Raw genomic sequence first — 15,450 nt, 5'->3', positions numbered from 1 at the left:
CACAACGCTTGGTTCTCCACAGGACTTACTTCAGAAGGACAGCGAGTGCAGATGCGTATCGTCGTGTAACTTCTCTTCCTTGGCTTCTCCTTGCCTCCACATCGGTGCCATCAATCTCTCTGAGGAAATCGAATGTCTTAGCAGTATTCCTGACCTCATCTGACCCAGAAAATGCTGGTTTCTCACTTTCTATTGAACTGCAATCAGATGTGACCTTGCATTTGCTATTATTGCAATTTAACTGTAAAATGAATTAGTTTACAATCCCCAAATATTGATTCATAAATGCCTGTTCAAAACGCTTTCTAAATGACGTGTCTGGTTTCAACTATTCTCTAAACTCTTCTCTCTCTTTCCTGTCTATTAAAACATTTCTTCCTCTACTGTGTAGCTGCTGTTGATCAAATGCTCTACAAATAAGATTACTTTGAGGAACCGTGTGCCACAGACCTGCAGCTTTGTAATTAGCGGGGCAACAGGTCAGCCAGGGTCGGCAGCTAATCTCAACGCTAATTAAAATTGAGCTTGTGCAGCTCATCAAAACAATTAGCACCAAGCAATAATGAGAGGAGTGATAGGAGGGGGATAACAAATGGTGCATGCAGGGAAAAAAAATGAGAAGACAGCAGTTCTGAGATGGAGAGAGAGAGGGAGAGGTGATGGGTGGACGATGGGATGGGATGCTGAGGGAGGCGAGATAAGAGATAGGAGGCGTTCGGTGGAAATCGGTTCAAAATGACTTAAAGTGTCTGACAGGTTACGAGGAGCGAGGTCACGACTCTCGGTTTCATTTTCGCTGCCTCGTATTCCACCTCGTCCCGCTTTTTGAAGCACTTACCAAAATGACTTTCCTCATTCTAAAGGAGCTCATTACATCTGATTTAAAGAGATGGAAGTGTAAGGAATGGCGCGGTGTGTGTCTCATTCCACCTCTCAGCCGAGCCAAGTGATACACACGGTCATGATGGAAGCACGTTGTTTGCAGTGTTTCCTCTTCTTCGCCTCCACAGCTGAGAGCGGGACCCTCCGAGACAAACACTCCTGCCTCAGCATCAGCAGCACATCTGTCTCTTCCTCACTCTCACTCTCACTCTCTCACACACACACACACTCCCATGTGCCCCTTCTGGCAAGTCACACCGTTTACATTACCTTCATCCAGCCTGCAGGGGAAAATGCACAGTTTGTCTGTGTATCAGTGCGTGTTTCCTGCTGAGATTCATTCACACAGAAGACACACATATATGTAAGTTATCATGGGATTTATTACAGGATTTGGTCTTAACGCTAAAAAAGGAGGATACAGAATCTTTTTAACAGGTTTTTAAAAGCATCCAGCTGCAGAACTTAAACTTCATGTGCGTTTTTATCCTCTAAATCTCTGGGTAACCTAACGAGACAACTTCCCTGCAGCCGTGGAGACCTCTTCCTCTCACGTTGTCACTGTGAATTCAAGTTAACCGTCAAGTAAATGAGGGCGAGAGCAGATGGCAACGTGAGGCTCGTTAGAGAGCAGCTCGCTCGCAGCGAAGCAACTACAAAAGAAGTCAAACGCAGATAAACCTAGTTCAGGTTTACGTACATGGATACATAGCTGGCATGTAGGAATCTCCTGTCAGATCCATGTGACGTAAATATGGGAGGTGGAGCGGGACACAGCAGGGCGAGTGGGTTCATCTAGTTGGGCCTGATTCCTCCTTAGGTTTAGGTCTATTAATAGTTTACTTCTTGGCAAACAGTCAAGCCAAGGCAAGTGCTACATGTTGGAGTGTGCTGCTGCTGCTGCTGCTGCTGCTGCTGCTGCTGCTGCTGCCGCCACAGTTGTGCGCATTTCCTTATAAAGACATTTTGTCTACGTGAACATCTCAACAGCTCCACTGACCTGCTGAGGTTTGATATTCAGCTAGTTCCAAGTCTGGAATGACTAGTGGGGGGGGGGGGGGGGGGGCGCCTTGTCACCTCATGGCAACAACTACAACTACTACCACCAAAGAGTTGGATATACGGTTGACTCTTCAAAGGAAGTATAATTTTCACATTTTTTAAGAGCTAGACAAGCAGACACAGACCTTTTTCTCCTCTCTACTGCATGATGGAGCTTAAACAACCCACCAGACAGCTAACTAACCGTTAGCTTAGCTGCAACGAATGCTAGCGGTCAGACACCAGAGAACGCCATCTTAAAAGTCCTTGGATACATTTTCTTCAAAATTGTCTTTGCTTGGAATCAGAAATCTTTCTAGATATCATTTCAGAGTGAGATGCAACCCAGGAACTATTTTCTTTACTTGTCAGATTTGAGGCAGCACCTGAAAAGCCCCATCGTAGGGAACATGTAACAGCAGGTATGTATCCAATTCAATAAAATCTTGTCATTTTCAAGTTTCCTCAAGCAAATTTGAAGAATAACACTGTTTGATCAGTGGAGGAAAAGCGTGTTTTAGAGAAAACTGTATTTGATGACTTTTGAGATGGTTTGTTCCCACGCAGCACTGTTAGAATTCATTGCAGCTAAACTAATGCTTCGTCAGCTGTCCGGTGGGCGTCTACAGCATTGTAATATTCTGCTTGTCTGACTCCGTTAATGATGGACAATAAATGTACTTCCCAGCTGGTGTGTTACTGTAAGCGATGGCTACACAGCCACAGAGAGTGAAGCTAAGCTACACTAGTGCTGCAGACAGGAGTGGAGTCTTTGATGACTCGTCTGCAACGTCAATCAGTGTTTCCCTCCGTCTTCATCTCCGTGTAGCCGTCCAGCAGCTGCCTGCGAAGCTCCTCAGGGTCCTGGACCGGCAGCGAACAGGTGAAGTCCTGGCAGACGTAAGCGGTGGCCACACCCCCCTGCTGTGACATGGAGGAAAGGACAGGAAGACGCTGGCAGAAGAAACTGTCTGCACTACCATCTAAGAGCATCAGGACCTGTCACACAGAGAGAGAGCGAGAGACAGAGAGAGAGAGAGACAGAGAGTTTGGTTTTGTTGTTTACCTCATGCACATCACTTTGTTTGAACTTTCCACCCATTTTTTTGTGTGTGTTGTGTGCATATCGAAGGTTGTGCTGCAGACGTGCCTCAGGAGGGGCCTCTGACAGTGATGGAGGGAGTAGTGACAGTGACTCCTACACACACTCACTAAAATCAAGGCTACAATGATTGTTAAATTCCAGTCTAATAATGTTTAAAACTTACAAACTATGTTCTTTGACTCAGCTGCCAATGGAATGCAAAAATTAAGTTTGGTATCCCTTTTCACAGCTCTGTGTGTGTGTGTGTGTGTGTGTGTGTGTGTGTGGTCTTGAGTGGGGTTTATATGCGCTGGCCTCCTCCTCCCTCAGGTGGCTTCCTGTCAAACACGTGTCATTTCCCCCTAGCCAGACACCACCCCTGATTTACAACAGAGTGTGAAATGTCAACGCAAGAAACGAGCGCAGAGAGAGGTGATAAAAGGAAGAAGAGAAGGGGGGGCAGGAAGACAGGATCCAGAGGGAAGTCTGGGGATCCGACCTCTGATTGACAGTTCAGTCTTACCAATGTTTGCTGCTCTCCCATGCTCCCTTCTTCTATCGGTTTAAAATCAGTTCATTGTTGCACAGGCTCCTACTAATCTACCACAAAACCCAGCACATCCACCCCTGGTCCAGGCGACTGAAATATTAATAATCAATGTCCAACAACCACAAAGCAAATTCTGTCCTCTGTTTTCATTTCTGAACGTTCTAAATATAATTACGTCAGAATCGTATTCCCCTTGAGGTCTTGATCTCCTGTCCACGGGGTTCCCATCACGCTTGCTCCTCCAGGAAGCGTGGCATGGACCTGTCCCCCAAGAATCCTTCCCCAAACATCTCACACCCAAGGATGCCCCCCACGAGTGCTCTGAAATCTTACTTGGGGATCACCCACAGGGCGGGACGGGTCACACCCACCTGGTCCACAGGGTATCAGGCCCTTTAGTGTTGCAGTCAGTGAGCTTGTTTAGTACTACCTGGACCCTGCCCTGGTCTTGGACCCTGCCCTGGTCTTGGACCCTTTGCCTCTCTACAGTAATTTTTTTAAAACGCTCACCTTCTGACCCCAGTGCCACACCCCCTGAGTGTGAAGAAGACTGGCTGAGGTAACTCCCTCCTCCAGTATTCTTGCGAGTGTACTTGAAGTTGAAAGGGATTCCTTTACTTGTACGCCCCCCCCCCCCCCCACCCCACCCACCCCGCCTGGAACCTCCTGTTCCCATTCACAGCCATCTCAGGTACTCATTGCTCATCCATTCAGACGCTCGATGCTGCCAGCAGCCGTCTGCACTTCTTCTGCTGGGAAGCTGTCAGCGGGGCTGCAGCGCCTGCCTCCTGTCACGGCTGCCGGTCGCCACTCCAGCCCTACATGTGCTGCTGGTAAATAACATCCCATCTTATTCTCCACAGTCCTCCTGGGCTGGGCTCTGAGCATAAATAACATTCGGATTCATGCTCAGCACCAAAGACATTTCTCAGACATTAACAAACACACTCACAGGAACACTGGGAAGAAGTGTAATGGAATGTGGTCGTAATGGTATGACCGTTGCTATGGAGACAAGAGGAGGATTTCCCTGCCAAGCCGATCCCCTTCATCTTGACTCTTCTTTTGGCTTGTCAGCATCGTGAAGTCCCTGGGCGTAGACCACATGCAGCCACGCATCCGCAACTTCAAAGGTCAAGCGGTAGTCTGGATGTTCCCCTCCACACACCCTTGGGGGGGGTACCAACATGCAGGAAAAGTGTGTGTGTGTGTGTGTGTGTTTTGAAAAGTGGTAGAAGAAGAGGACGAGGGATAGACAGCGAGACACAGAATTTGTGAAAGTGAGGAAGTGAATATGGTGGAGTGTGTGGTCTTGAAGTCAGTCTGCATGTGTGTGTGTGTGTGTGTGTGTGTGTGTGTAACAGTAACAGACAGCACAGTTGGCTACACATGAGAGCACAGTCAAACTCCCACAGGGTTAATCCCTTCATACAGTGGGGAACCCTGAAACGTTCTCATACATACAAGTGCATGCGTGCACACAAACACAAACGCACTCTCTCTCTCTCTCTCTCTCTCACACACACACACGTACACCTCCCACCCGTTAAAAGTCCCCACACTGACAGCTCCCGCCTACTCTCACTCTGCCAACCCAGCCAAGCTCAGACACTTTAATAGAACACAGTGTACCTGCTCTGACAGTAACACACAAACACACATCTTCAGGAACCATTTGAACCCCACCCCCCCACCAGACTCTCACCCCACCCCGCCACACCTATCACCCCTAGCCCTCAGTTTCTAACCAAGCTGGTACACAGCCCACTTAAAGGCTGAAATCTGTTGGCAAAAGAGCCAAAGAAACACAATAAACTCTCCGAACAGACTTTAGTGAAGCGCCGTCACACCTGAGGAAGAGTGATGATGGTGGCTGAGAGTGCCAGCAAGAGCAGCGGAGCATGTGGAGATTTACTTCCCTGTTTCATCTCTCTCTCTCCCTCCCTCACACACACACACACACACACACACACACACACACACACACACACACACACACGACGGCAGCAGCTCAGTCATTATAACAACCTTGCATCTGGACCACTGCTCCGAGGCAGACATTCAAGAAACGGGCGAGTGCGGGTGACTACATGCGCTGAACACACACTCAATCAACCGCTGACACCGGCTTCACCATCAGCTCCTTTCACTCCTCAGAATATTCATCAGGAAGGATGAGAGCACCGTGGAGACAATGAGGCACGAAACATATGAAAGACATGAGAACCTGAAGGAATGACAAGACGATCAATGAGACTGAACTGATTATTGGAAATCTGCTTGTATCAGTATTGACTGGAGGCTGATGATTAACACACAAGTGACACACAACTATGCAGTGATCACCTACTACATTCAAATCAATGGCAGGTGATGTGAGTTGTATTGATTATCTCTTTACAATGGCATCTGAGAGTGGTGGGGTGGGGGCTGGGATGTGTGTGCGTGTGTGTGGGGGGGCACAGTGACGGTGTTGTTCTGATAAGGATCTGACCAACTTAGACAAGGAGGTCTCATTTATTTAACCAGCTGGAGACTAAGAATCTAGGTGAGCGGGTCAGAACCAAACCAGTAGGTCTAGTGATGTCTTCCTACTGGGCACTGGCTGCACGCCCAGCCAGAGGAGTCGATATTTGGCAAGATTTTCCTGATTGCTTAGTTGCAGGAAAAGAGTAAAAAAACCTCAAGGAAAAAAACCAAACAAACATGAAACTGCACGGGGAGCTGCGACTCGTCCTAGATGTAATTTAAAAAGACAGACAGGAAGTGGACACACTGCAGTCAGACAGGAGTCACATTAGTTTACACGCCTGCTTCCTGCACTTAGCACGTACTTAATACGTCGGAACAGGAATCAAACGTGTGGGATCATTCAGAGACAATGAGGACGCCTCAGAGGAGGTGAGATGTAAACTTTAAAAATTTGACGTTACTTTTTAAATGTTTACAAGTATTGCAGTTTGTTTGAAATCCTTTAAATGGGGACCAGGTTAATCCAGACTCTAAATTGACCGTAGGCGTGGCTGGGAGAGCCAATGGTTGTCTGTCTCTATGTGTTGGCCCTGCCATGGACTGGTGACCTGTCCAGGGGGAAGGCTGCTGGGATAGGCTCCACCCTCACCACCCTGAACAGGAGAAGAGGGGGAACATGGATGGATGGACAGTTTTGAAGTTATTGTGACCGTGTTGCAAGTCAATAAGATGTTGAACTGTGTTGAAAAATGCACTAAATGTTAAGTTTCTATGTGCTGGTTGTTTAGGCACACTCACACTCACTTCAACCCCCTTGTGTTCACAATTACACAACACGTTCATTAATTAAGGCTCACTGCTACAGCTTTGTATTTCCCTGTAAAGTACAGCAGCACAATGTTAAAAATGTTACTGTAACATTCCTTCCCACACCTGGAACTACAACCAACAGCATGCTGACGTGTTTGACCGCTGGCCCTGAATGATGACTCCTGGAGGAGCGGGACAACTGGTAGAGGAAAACCTGGTGAGCCAGGTCACGAGGACCTGAGGCTCACAGATGCGCAGGGAAGGACCGATCCTACAGAGGAGCTCATGTCTCAAAGAAAGAATCATTTTTAGGCGCCACACAAAACCCTCAAGAGCTCTGGTTGAGGAAAAAGCTATTGCTCTAGGAAATAGCCACCGCCGTACAGAGAGCGCAGCGCGGGAATGTTCCAGTGGCGAGCTCTGTCTTTTGTCATGTTGAGCATCAGTTTTTAGGAGTTGACAATCTGTCCAGGATCCCTCTTCACTAAATCACCAGAGTCTAGTGCGAGATGTGAGGACGCTTTGGTGTCTGAGCAGAATTAACAGGCTGTCTGCTTCATCACTCCCTGACACCTACATCATACTTCATCAGCTGCTGTTGGCCTTCAGATGAAAGGGAAGTCTCGGTCGGTGAAGTCATGTTAGAAGTTGCAGTCAGACGGGTCCAGCGTACTCAAGTACGATGGTGGAGGCCCACTCGTACTGCAGGTACTGTTATAAATACATCTACTGATGCTCTTCACACCAGCAAAGCCAGCCAAAGAGCGACCAACCCTGCTGACTGTGAGCTGAGCTCTTCATCTCGCCCACAGCTGCATTCCAAGTGCTTGTCGAAATATATTTTTCAGCTGCATTAAGATCTGAAAGTCAATATCACACAATCAGTCCCTAAAACACTGTTCCCCGCTGTGAGTGAGCACACAAGCGTTCACCATCAACCTGATGCAGTCACGCCGTGAATAAATACATAACTGCTGCTTTTTAGAGCCATGAACTTTTCCACTCCTTAACTTTTTTATAGCGTAGGTAGAGAATGAGGATACGTTCAGTGTTTCCATGTGTTGTACAGTCATCCTTTCCTCCATCACACAACTCCGTTATAATGATCCGGTTGTATTTGCATCCACAGTATTTTACTGTTGTGCGGGTTGGACATAAAGTATCATTTAAAAAAAGCAACCATTTATTTTGTTTTTTATTATTATTATTTTTTTAAATAAAAAAAAATACCCAGCAGTGATGGACATAATGAGCATTGTGAGAACTCAAATGTAAGGGATGTTTATTATACAGCGATATGATGCACCACAGCTTCACATCAAATAAATGTCTTAGAAGACACAAAGCATTCAAGAAACACTTATTTCACTCAAAATCGACCAAAATGCAAGAATTTCTCTTTAGAGCCAAGTACACTGCCTGAGGAAAACTGTCCTCCATAAGCGAAACAAACTTGAGGGACCCTCCCCACCACACACACACACACACACACACACACACACACACACACACACACACACACACACACACACACACACACACACATCCCTATCCATTTCATAGAAAACACTCACAGCCTATTGGAGTGAGAGGAACGTGCAAACGTATGTGCACTCAGGCATCTCATCTGCTAGCTGTGGGTTTTATTTACTGAGTAGAGATGGGGATAAGCGTGGAGCGCCATGCGCGGCTTCAGCAGACGCGGAGCGCAGATACAACCACAGCCAGAGGATTATATCTCCAACAGCAGCACTACAGCTGGAGTGGACGCTCACCTCCCCCATCGCTGCAGTGGCGCACTGGGACATCGTGGAGTTACAAGATAGAAGAATTAAAAAGTAAAAATAAACCAATCAATGGAGAGGTGTGTAAATTTCTGTCTGCTGTTAGATAAATGTTGAGCAAATTAATCTGAAGCACGACGGCGGAAAAACAGGAGCCACAGGGGATGCATCACCGACTGACACAGAGAAGCACTTCCACTGCACCAGTGAAACCAACCATCTGGGACCTTTCCCACAGCTGTCAATCAACCTGCGTCCAGCTCCCTGACTGGCTATTGGGCTTAGCAGGTCATTAACAGAGAACAGCAGAATCAATTCCTAGCAGACAATTCCATGTATAGACAATACACACACACACACACACACACACACACACACACGCATGCAGACACACACAGGCTTTGATTAGTGACGAGGGATTGTGATGGAGCCAGAAAGAAGTAACAAGACAGCAGATTGATGTGAGGGAGGTAAGAGGTCACGGAGGAGGCTGCCCAGCTCTAATCCTCCTCTGCACTGTTAGCTAGCAGGGCTAGTTAGCCTCTGGTTAGGTCCTCCATCCTCCTCCACCCATCATCTTGCTTCCCTCCCTCCTTTTCTTGCCCTCCCTTTCACCCTGCTTCCTCTTGTCTCTGCGGTCTTGTTAGGGATTCCCTGTCGTTTCCCTCAAGCGTTCTCACAGACGCTTTCATGAGGACCCTCCCTTCTTCCTCCAATCCTACCATCCTCTGTTCCACTATCCTCCTCTCCAGGGAACGTGATGAGGAAGAATGCAGAGGGGCCTCTATGTAAGGAATGAAACATGTTGTGGTTCAGTCCTCCTCCTACAAGAGGCCATCTTATTATTTGAATCCTATAATATGGAATCGATCGTTTAAGTCTGCAATCATTCTGTGGTCCCCCTCAACACAGGACACCCTCCTCTTGCTCCATCACAACCCTCAATGTTCTCACTTCAGTGCCCTCTAGAGAGTCAGCGAAACCAACCTCTTAACCTGCTTAAAGTCACTGCTACGAGCAACATCAGCCTTCCGGACATAAGAAACCCTGATTATAAAACAACTCGAAGGACCTTATTTTAAATATGGCACAAGCTGGCGCCCAGTCAAGGGCTCGCGTCAGTGCTCGCCCACGCCATGAGTTCTCACCTTTAAACTCCCAAATGAACTTGAATTCAGCTCTGTGGTGACCTCCCACTACATGACAGCTCTGGCTATGAGCACCTGAAACACTCACCTGCCAGTCTCTTAGAATCGGGACACTTAAGGACCACAGTCAGCTCCTCTCTGACTGTTAGCATTTCTAAGCTAGTCTTGTAGGCGGTTAGCTTGCCTGACCCAAGCTGCTCACGCAGCACCCTCGCACCCTAAACTGGGGTTAGGAAGTGACAGAGGGGCGGGTGGCTTCAGCCCAGAGGGGCACACTCATTCCACAGCTATTTGGCACCATCTATTGCTGCAGATGTATTTATGTGTATAAGTTTATGCCGTTATAATAAGAGGAACACATTCTGCAAATGCACTTCCTAGAAATAAACAGTCTTGATTTGCTATTAATAACACATGTTTCTCAGTGACATCAGCATTTCCAAGTTGTCTGAACTACTTCTGATGTCCACAGGGAATCTGATGGTGAACTGAAAATACTTTGGTGTCAAAGGTCAAAGTCCTGGTACCCTCACATGAGAATAATACCACAGGAACACCTCAATGGAATTTCTTAAAATGTAGTACGGATATTCTCTTGGATTAGCATTTACATATCAATGATTGAAATACAATTTCGCACCAATGCCCAATAGCATGGCATGAGAAGGTGGTGACATTTCATATCCTAAACTTCAAGCTGAAATCACGACGTTCTTGAATAACAAAACAAAACAAAGAACTTCATCTGGATATATTCCATGTCACGTGATGCCTTCAGTTTTGTTTTTTTCCATTCGTCCCCGTGAACACTAAAAACGCCTGCTCAAGCTAAAAGGGCTCTCTGTCAGGCGTACACGTCTGCGCCATAAATGACCCAACCTACACACCTCCAAGTTTGGGAAAAATCCCCTCAGTAGTTTTTGCTCCATGCTGCTGACACACCAAGAGGCCACTAACAAATGATCAGGCAGCTGAATATATGAATATATAACCTCCTGGCAGAGGTAATAACATAAATCAACATATAAAATGTTTTTCTGTAAATGAGCTAATGGCAGGAAGGACAGGGTGTAAATCAAAATGCAGTCCAGAATACCATGTTGCTTTATGGGATTGAAATTTATGGTTGTGCGAATGGTTGTAAATACATTTTAAGCCAGCAGTAAAGGTGCTCTGAGCACGGGTCGTTATCTACCTGTATTTACTCCCACTTGTCTGACTGGTGGTCTCCATAAAGGTCAATCAGACGATAGCATTGTGTCAGGAGGTGAGGCTGAAACGGAGCTTCAGCGTCTGCACCACTGTCGCCTGACTCAGGTGGGGCGCATTTAATAAACTCATATTGTGGCCGGATATTCTGACGTCTGTTCCGGTGACACCTGTGGGTCGAAGGATTATGGTTTTGCATTATCTGTCTGTCTGAATTTTTTTTTTTCTTTTTCAATTTGGCCCAAACATCCACGGGGACTCGAGGATGAACTGAAAATATTTGCGTGGTGGTCTAAGTCACAGTGGCAGGCACTCATCATGGAAGTGTTACGTGGTATTTCTGGTTTGTTCACCCTCAAGACTTCTACTGCACAATAACAGCGGCTGCACAGTGCACCCTCACGCCTGAAGCAAAGCCAGCACTTTGACAACTTCATGTCTCACAATTTTATAGATGTTGGTTTTCTTTTTTTCTTGTATCCCAGCAACCCTATTATAAAACCCCAATGTTTGACTGGCTGCAATTTGTAGTCGATATTTCACCCCATTAGAGCTTCCTATCAAGCGAAAAAAAACCAAGAGTAAAGATGTTTTAATATAGAAGTGTCATAGTAAAAGAGCAACATTGCTAACAGCTAAAATCCTTAATGAACTGTTCTGTCAGCCATGGCCTTCGCTTCTCCTCTTCAGTGACTCGTCATTACACAGAACATCACCTTGCAGCAGTGAGAGGAAAGCAAGATGCTTCTGTACCATCTTACTCTGCTTCAACCCAGCCAGCAAATTCTTGTTAGCACGTTAGCTCAAGAGTGAATGATTCTTTTTCCCAATTTAGCAAAAAACACCCACTGGGACTTGAGGAGGAACTGAGAAGATTTTGGTGGTCAAAGGTCACTGTCACCTCACATACATGTAATATCTGTCCCAAAGCAGCATCTCAGGAATGCCAGTGAGGGCATTTCTTTGAATTTGGCACGAAATGTCCACAGGGACCGTGCGATGAACTGAAAAACAATAACTGGTGCTGATGAGCTCGTTAGCACCATGTATTTCTGCCATGCACGCAAACCGCATCTTACATTCCAACTTCAGCAGCTCCACAATCAACAGTCTTTGACCTACCTCTAATCAAGCTACATTTCTGTGTAACACAATAATTAACCACAATTTATTGCAGCAGTTGCAATTAAACTTGATGTTTCGGTATAAATTACTCAAACAAGAAACAAGCCGCGGCTGCAGCAGCAGGTCTCCGCTGGGGCGGATTGAGAGGCTCGGAGTCTCTGTGTGAATTAAAATAGTAAATAAATTAAATGAAGTGAAGATCTCAGCGCAAGTGAGTGAGTGAGTGTGTGAGAGTGTGTGTTAGTGTGTGTTTGGATTAGCATGAGCTGAGCTCTGAGCAACTCATTCAGTACAATTAGCCTCAAAGCAGAAAAAACAGGCGCGGAGTAATTGGATTTAGATTAGACGTGTTCCCTCCTCATAGCAACCTAATGTAACGTGGAGCACAATGCCCTCGCTCGCCCCTCTAACCGCCTCTCTCATTTATCTCATTTCACATCCTCCCATCCACCCTTAGTACTTACATGATGCACCCCCTTGACTCCATCATTCATTTAATACTTGATCTCTCATACAGTTTCTCCATTTTCAAATACCCTGATTGCTTTTCTTGCAATTAATCTTATCCATTATCTCTGTATTTGTTCTGCAGCTCTCAGGGTATCTGCTCAGACCCGTTTTCATTGCTATCAGGAATTAATTGTGAATCATATTTGATGACTAAATTGCTCTTTTAAAGGTGTCGGAAAATAAAGAGAAATGCCAAAGGTTATGGCTTCAATTAAGATTATGTCCAGTGATTTTAGGCAGAGATAAAAGAGGAAGATTTAGCCCCACAGGGACCAGTTGAGGACTGGATCACACAGGATACTCTTAATCTACAGGTCTGGGAGGCTAATCTGTGTGTAGTCTGACTCTTGAAGTTGATTTGTCCAGAAGTAACCTCATTCTTTTGTAATTGTCAACAAACGTTTAGTGCTGTTGGCTGATGTTTACAAGGGCTTTTGAAGTGCTGCATGAAATCACCCAGTCAGGAAACTTGTTCCGACAACGTATCCCATTCTCAAGTCACAATGTTTCCTCATCTTTATTTACTGTTTCAAAGCAAATGTTATAAACAGCCCCCGTTATATCAACCTAGACTAAGACTGTTTAGGAGGTGTATTTGATGGCTTTTGATGGAGATACGCTAACACTTACCACCCATTACAATTGTTTGTGCTAAGCTAAGTAGCTGCCAGCTGGTCTCCCTGGGGTCTCACCTCTTTAGTACACATTAAGAAGAGGGAAAAGTATCTATCGACTCATCGGCCTCAAGAGAGGGAGGCAAATATGCAGTGGAGGTAGTAACACTGCCTAACAGATGTCTCACTAAAAGCACACACTGGTGAGTTTACATGCCGCGTAAGACTGCTCTTAAAATCACAATTACACCCGCCGTGCTAATAATGGTAGCAATAATAATCATCTTCATGCCGCCATTGTGAAATGTGTGTAAAAGGAGTCATAGAGTTTGGAGGGAGGCTGATTGATGTGATGAGGAAATCATCACACAGAGCATTTCAAGTGTGTACGCCTGCTGGTGTGTCTTCATGAAGTATGTCATCACTGGTGCAGGCAGCTGGGCTTTTCCTCCTGTGTGTAGTAGGTAGTTGGCTGCTGCCACTAATTTACAGCGCACGCACGCACACACACACACACACACACACCTCTGTCTTCTTCCTAATCTCACACTCAATGACGGCTCATTAGAAGGAACTCTGGATCAGACTTGGTAAGAAAACTCCGGTTTCTCACAGAGAGCGCACGTTCTCTCTCTCTGGGTAGAAGCTGCTCACCTCTTGGAGGTACCTGCTGACTCTTGCTCTACTTTCAGTGGGAATCTCTTTCTCATTTACCATCTTTTATTAGTCCCAGTTGTGAGGACCAGTGCACTCCTCTGGTCACACCCTCGCTGCGTCTTCAGCTCATCCATTACTGTTTTTACAGGCGTCCGCAGGCCACCACTCGTATCAGCCTGCAGCATTAGCAGATGCATTAACCAGCCACTGAATTATGTGCATTGGATCAGAGAGAACCTGAGAGAATACAGGGGTTTTAATCCTTAAATATTCGGCTGGTGTAACGGCACCGGATGAAGATGAATTTAACACCAGGTTTAAAAAGCCAGTTGACACAGAGAGAGAGCTCTCCTCCCCCAAAGGGAGATGACGTTATCCCGGTCCTTGGGGACCAAAGACCTCTGCTGAATTCAATGTGAAACTATTTTCTTTATGCTAAAAGGACCTTCCCCAAAATGTAATGGGTCCTTCCTTCACATCCCTCCACCAAGTTTGGTCAAACAAAAACAAAAAAATCAGCCTTCAGTTTTTAAAAATTCCTGCTGAAGGACAAACAAACAAACAGCAGCGACGAGGGTTAGGAGGGAACTTTGCCTGTGTTTGCTATCAGCATGTTAACATTAACAAGGTTCCATCCAGACAAGTCATTTGAACGGGTGTTTTTGTTAAAATGAATATCTAAAACAATGCTTCCTTCCAATGAATTACTCTGACTTTTTGTAACATTAGTAGTTGAGTCAGGACCGCTGTCATCTTAAACAATGCAACTTAACATTTAACTTTTTGGCAGACAAGTCGAACACTTCTGAGAACATGACCTCCTTGGCAGATGAAATACTGTAGGCAAGACGCCTTAATACCACAACTGCATGTACTAATACATGTATAAGAGGGTAAATTCAACCATGTGACTGCTGTCTGGTTGGAACTCCAAACCGCAGTTCAGCCAGGTAGAAAACACACCCGGCGTCGTCTGGGTGTGACGAAAAAGTAGCTCTGCTCCCTGCTACCATTTATAGAATGAAGTTAATATTCTTCCCATTAATCATGTGTCATTTCACCACTCGTGACTCATTCACTTCCAGTCAGAAGGTCCATGTACATGCAGACGCATGTGCACCTACCTGGCTCAAAACAATCATGGGTAATAACTCCTTTTTGCCTCAACCTAAACATGAGACACAATATTTTGCGCTCGGGACAAACAGAGGCCAAATTATGAATTCTAATATTGACTACAAAAACCACCGTAGCTGTGTGTGTGTGTGTGTGTGTGTGAGAGAGTGTGTGTGTGTGTGTGAGAGAGTGTGTGAGAGTGTGTGTGTGTAAGTGTGTGAGAGTGTGTGTGTGTGTGAGAGAGTGTGTGTGTGTGTGTGTGAGAGTGTGTGTGTGTGTGTGTGAGAGAGTGTGTGAGAGTGTGTGTGTGTGAGAGAGAGTGTGTGTGTGTGTGAGTGTGTGTGTGTGTGTGTGTGTGTGCGTGCGCTCGTGTGCGTGTGAGGAGTGTAAAAACAAAATAGATGAGGAGTGTGTCAGCAGTCAATTTATAGCTTTAATTGACTGATCT

General features: G+C 45.9%; 1 protein-coding gene across 2 annotated transcripts in view; it reads right to left on the bottom strand.

Annotated features, from left to right (window-relative positions):
• Positions 1-1,230: 1,230 nt before the first annotated feature.
• spata20 (spermatogenesis associated 20) overlaps positions 1,231-15,450 on the bottom strand; it is a 45,741-nt gene continuing 31,521 nt past the window's right edge. For both annotated transcript variants that reach the window (XM_086195678.1, XM_086195679.1), the window contains exon 16: positions 1,231-2,922. In XM_086195678.1, coding sequence (XP_086051804.1) covers positions 2,716-2,922 — 207 coding nt within the window. In that variant the 3' untranslated portion in view covers positions 1,231-2,715. The remainder of the gene's footprint in view (positions 2,923-15,450) is intronic.

This window comes from Aulostomus chinensis, chromosome 23 (genome assembly GCF_037954235.1).
Source record: "Aulostomus chinensis isolate RoL2024-O1b breed Wild chromosome 23, RoL_Achi_v1.0, whole genome shotgun sequence".
Classification (NCBI taxonomy): domain Eukaryota; kingdom Metazoa; phylum Chordata; class Actinopteri; order Syngnathiformes; family Aulostomidae; genus Aulostomus; species Aulostomus chinensis.
The sequence above is the reverse complement of the archived record's forward strand: the minus strand, read 5'-3'. Positions and strand labels throughout refer to the sequence as shown.